This window comes from Echinococcus granulosus (assembly GCF_000524195.1).
Source record: "Echinococcus granulosus chromosome Unknown EG_S00098, whole genome shotgun sequence".
NCBI classification, from domain to species: Eukaryota; Metazoa; Platyhelminthes; class Cestoda; order Cyclophyllidea; family Taeniidae; genus Echinococcus; species Echinococcus granulosus.
The window spans coordinates 121598-127033 of NW_020170478.1; the positions used below are offsets into that span (position 1 = coordinate 121598).

The window sequence follows — 5436 nt, forward strand, 5'->3', positions numbered from 1 at the left end:
TGACGTTGCATCAGACAGAGACACCCGCATTTGTCGCCTAATTGGCGTTATACGGTGTGTTTTCATTGTTCCACCAACCAAATTGCGCCACAATTACTACTACTACTACCACTACTACTACTACTACTACTACTACTACTACTACTACTACTACTACTCTGATGTGAGAATGATGCCTCCACCACCGCACGCCTCAGCACTTGCCTACAATCGCCGAGCAGTGTACATTAGGGGCTCGTGAAGCGCCCCACCTTACCCCACCTCACACCCTGCCCTGCCCTGCCCCGCCCCGCCCCGCCCCGTTTCTGTGGCTACAACAGTTGACGCGGCAAATCTGACTGCAAAACATGTTCCCACAGTCGCATGTACAATTCATCATTCTGTAATGTTGAATTTTATGTGTCGTTCTGCCTATAACTGCATGGTATAATTTTTATTTCCCCCACCCGCAGCTTCCAGCTCCACTCAACCCCGCACTCTCACCCACTCGTACAAAACTCGTATGTCAAGCGGACACTCTCAAGACTGGAGGCGATGGGACACGAATGGGAAATGGAAGGAGTCAATGCCATGATTGCAGGCGCATTAGCTTCCGTCCAGCCGTTCACTTGTGACCACAATCCTTGCACGTCGCAAATTGTCCACCCGAAACAGTCGCTTCCACGTCGAATTGGCCAGTGAGGTGTCCTACAAAGTGCGTAACACCACTTTTGTAATTTGTCAATCTCTTTCATGCCTACTTAGAGGCACAGCATTTACCCCTCCGGTGGGCAACAATTCATGCGCATCGCCTCGAAGCCAGCCGGATGTTGCAAGAGAAAATGAGAAAATTGAAGTTAGAGTCCACTGAGTGTTTTGCTCCTCCAAAGTGCTGCAACGAAAGCTCTACACGATGATGATAACATTATCAAGCTGCTGTTATTGTTGAATGTGACAAGCGAGGTGTAATCCAGGCACTGCGTATCGACTTCATGAAGGCGAGTCCACTGAGGAGCTGTGGGATGTTCAACGAACGTTAGGCGAAGGCATTCAACGGTGATCTTTGGTTGCCCCTCTTGCCCTCCAGCAACCACCACGCATCCATTGAAGTAGGCGATTCCTGGCTCGTTGCGTGCCTCTAACATCGGGTTGAGCTCAATCCATCGCCATCCACTCTCACCCGAGGGATCTTCTACCAACATTTCAGCAGATTTTAAACGCTCTTCCCTTTTCTGTCCACCAACAACGAGGATTCCGATGTCTGGGATGTTTAAGGCCGAGGTACTCCGACGCGCTGATGGCATATCTGGGAGGAGAGTGAACCTAAACTGGGTGACCTAGCTTCATCAAACCTACTCGCCGGTGGCGGTGTCCACTCTTTCGCAAGTTGGAACACAGTTATGTTCTAATAAACTTCTTGTGTGGCCGCCAAAAATGAAGATTGATTCATTTCTCGCCGCGACAGAATACCACGAGCGTTGCTGCCCTTTGAAGGGGAATTCGGTAATGCAGCCATTTCGGTAATTCACGGACCACAAAGGACCTGCTGGATTACTATGATTAAAGGCATAACAATTGCCTAGAAGGTGAGGGAATAAAACTGCCTGCTTAACTTACCATTCAGCACAGTCGATGCTTTATGGCCTGGAACTTCAACATTAAACGCTTTGTCCGGTTGCAACTGTGGCACAGACTTCAAAATCCACGATTCCGAGGTTGTATCCCGTCCGGTGATCATGAGCACCTCCCTAGACATTTGAATTGAGGTTGTTACGACAAAGGCAATTCTGCAGTGTCAGGTCATGCAAATAGGAGAAGTTATCGCATCGGCTACTGGGATTTGGAAGGAGTGGTCACGCTGTTAGCAGAAATGATGTACGTACTTGCAACGTGGTGGACGGTTGGAGGCTGAGTGGGGCGTCGACGCGATCCATTCGGAATATTTCCTCACAAATTTCCAAAACTCCGTTTGGCTCACTGGAGATAGTTTGGACAAGTCCGCCCTTTCCGCCGCATCACACCCCTTGCGTCCTCCATCCAGCCATTTAGAAATCGCTTGAAACTTGGTTTCCTCACTCACACCTCCCTGGCAAATCTTCTCCAGCAGCACCTCGAAGTGCCGCGCTGTCGTCTGCATCAGCGTTTCACCTCGCAAACATGAAATTTCAAAGTGCCTCGCAATCAGTGGAAGTCACAATTCCACCAACTCACGATTCACCGTCGCATTGGCAACTGACCACACCTCGGCCACGTTGTCTAGGCAAGTCCTTCACACAGTCAGTTGTCACTCTCAAAAAAGTTAGCTTCGCCTACCTCGTTCGTAGGAAATCCACACACCACTCGACGATGGTGGTGGAGCCGAGGCTGTGCGCCAGCAGGTAGATGCGCGTCACATTTGCTGCAGAAATCGCGATGCTGCCGGTGTATGCGTAGCTGATGGCAGCCTCGACAATGGAGAAAAGTGCGCAATTACTCTTTAGGAAATTGCCTCCATTGGAGTGCGACTTCACCGCCTTGGGAGGCGAATCGTTTCAGCAAAATGGGGAACGCGGCTGCAACAACCAGTCGGTGTGCCTCCACGCAATGCCCATCCCTTGTCTGGAAGTCGAAGTGTGAATTGCAAGTGCGTCAACTTACTGTGGTGCGTAGATCAACCAGCTTGCTGAGTTCGCGAAAGAGGCAGAACTTCTGCCTCAGAGATGCGCCTGCAGTTTCATCCGAATAGTTCACAGTCTCCATCACTCGCTGAAGAGTTGTAGGGTAAGGTGAGGGTGCGACGAAGTGCCTTTTATGCTGAGCACAAGACGCGTGGGATTGGTTGGAGAACGCCCACGAAGGTGTGGTGCGTTGCGTTGAGAGGCCATTGAGCGGCCTTGAGGGGGGCGAGAGGCAGGGTGTGGTGCGTGGAAGATGCGTGTACCTGTGCAAACGCATTAGCGGTGATTAATTTTGTGTTTTACTTGCAGCTAAAGCCAATGATTCGGTTATCATTTAAGCTGCTCGTCTTGGTTGCACAGGCGTTTGGAGCTGCGCTTTTTGCGTGGCCACCGAGTAGTGCCAGTTGACCGCATCCCGTCTGTGACTGGGCGCTCCTCTGTTGGCAGCCCAGAACCAGCCCCATCCGCGTTGGAGACAGCATCCAAAGTGGATGCTTCGTGGTAGGTGTTTAGGTGATGAAGGGAGAGCATCGGTTGTAAGAATGTAAGAATTCGTGATGACCCTTAGTAGAATGGTTGTAAGTGACCCTCGGCTTATGCTCCTGCTCACTCCTCTGCAGGAATGTCTTTAACAACAACAACAACAAAGGTGGCATTACGTGTGGCTGTAGCTCGCGTGGAAATGTTTGCTGCTGCGCTGTATACGCTGCATGCATGAAGGCGGCCGTCAGTTGAGACGCTGACACAGGCATGAATTCAGTGGATGACCGCGTGGAGGTGATTGTGCTAAATCACCTTTCCTGACAATTCGATTCACTACACCGCCGTTGATAGCGGCCTCCCGCCTTCCTTCCCTCCTTCACCCACATCACGATTTTTCCGCAGGCTTCAACGCGACTCCTCTGCAATTGGATGCTCCAAGCTCGGTCTCCATGATTCGCTTTACATTTGTCTGACTTGGCTTTTAGCCCTGTATCCACCTACCTGGCAGCGAATGCACCAGACATTGCTGTCCCTCATGAGCTTAGCATTATGGATGAAGACAGCTGGAGATGGGAGAAGCAATTAGTACTGAATGCCACTGATTGGCGAGTGGTGTGAATGTTGTGCAAGTCCAGACTGGCGCAAGATGCCCATTCGGGCAGTCCATGTCCGCACCAGTTGTGTGGGCATCCCAAGTCTGCCAGACGTGTGGAGCGTGCGCGAGGTGGTGGACGCACCGTGGCATGAAGGTGACTGGTGTGCTACAAGTCACCATCGCCTTGAGGAATGCGTGTTTCCGCACTCCCTTAGCTGAAATGGCCTTCAGTCGTGTGTTTAACCGAAGTAGAGGAAAATGAGACTGCTTCACCCCTACCAACTCAACTTCGGGTGGACACTGCGTATTAGACTGCACCGACAGTGCAATTTTCATTTACAGCGTTAACTCCAACCCGACAGTGATGGTAAAAACAAAACAGTAAATATTGCTCCAGCATTTCATCTACAGTGGTATTTTTAGGAAGAAGAAATAAGCTCGCTAATTTATTCCAAGTCTACCAACGTTTAACCTCACGCCTTCAACTTATGTGCAAGTCTTCGTAATTGCTCTGCCTTTTCAATCCACTTCACTCACTTCTCTTCAAATTTTCTTTTGTTTGCCTAATCCATCTCCACAGTGGCTGGGGCGTTGCCTCCAACCTGACAGTGATGGTAAACGCAATCCACGTCGAAGTGATCCACTTGAGATGTGAGTGCGCTTACGGAGAATGTGGAATTCAATTAGCGTCACCCAACCGCTGGGGGAGTGTGGTGGCTGTTGCTCACCCACAAAGGGCGTGGATGGCGAGAGACAAATGTCGACGCAAATGGAGAGAGTAATGAAAGTAGAGGTGTGCAACTCCTGTGTGTGGGGCACTGAGCAATGAATGATGGAGAAAAGTTGTTGAGAAAAAGCCAACACCACGGTGCTAGCACTACTGAGGTATCGTGCATCACTACTACTACTACTATTACTACCACTTCATTACGATTGAAATATTCCTTCACTTCAACTGCCAGTCCTGTCGCCAATGGGAGGTTTGAATGCATTAGGTGGTGTGTGTGTGTGTGTGTGTGTGTGTGTGTGAGGACATCTACCAACATGTCATGGCAAACAGTAGACATTAGCAATTTGCTCATTGCTAAAAAAATCTGCCATCAAATTGCACTGGGTGGAAAATGCGATTATATTAAGAACCACTGCGCAAGATCACCACACCTTACATATGTCTCACTTTTGAATGCCAAGAAATGGTTGGTGTGTCGAACCATTGCCACATATGCGATTGTGTCATTCCACGTCTTTCTTGCATGCGAATATGCCACTCATGAATGCGGCTGGTAAATGCAGATGAAGCAATTCTAGCCTCGATCTCTGTGGAAGAGTTGCTTGCACGCCTGGTTGCGCAAACAAATTAGTCTTTTTTCTTGTCCTCTTCTACTTATTAGTGTCTCATATTTATGTTTTCACTTATGAATGCAAACTTTATTCATTTACTCACTTTTTTGATTGTGCTTTAAATTTGGTTTGTTTTCAACTAAAAAGTTAACTACTTACAATTAATTAGCTTATTTTTTTGTTTGTTTATATTGTTAACCTCAGGCCTATTAATTGTTTTGTGCGTATATCGTCTGTCGGCGCTGTGCGCCATTTGGTGATTGTGGTATCGCCACATTTTTAGCTGCGCGGGGATAATTTGAAATATAATGGAACAGTTTGTTAAACTCTTGACTCCGATTCGTGTTCAGGGTCGTTTGAAACCCAATGTGGACCGAAACA

At 48.7% G+C, this 5436-nt stretch overlaps 1 protein-coding gene across 1 annotated transcript; it reads right to left on the reverse strand. All coding sequences in view use genetic code 11, as the record gives it.

Annotated features, from left to right (window-relative positions):
- Positions 1-585: 585 nt before the first annotated feature.
- EGR_08186 (hypothetical protein) lies at positions 586-2913 on the reverse strand (the record flags this gene model as incomplete). Its single annotated transcript, XM_024497435.1, has 9 exons — positions 586-687; positions 760-885; positions 969-1302; positions 1336-1558; positions 1597-1727; positions 1863-2153; positions 2175-2246; positions 2293-2492; positions 2617-2913. The coding sequence occupies 9 exons, from the start codon at positions 2911-2913 to the stop codon at positions 586-588; spliced, it is 1776 nt and encodes a 591-aa protein (XP_024348145.1).
- Between the last annotated feature and the right edge of the window lie 2523 nt (positions 2914-5436).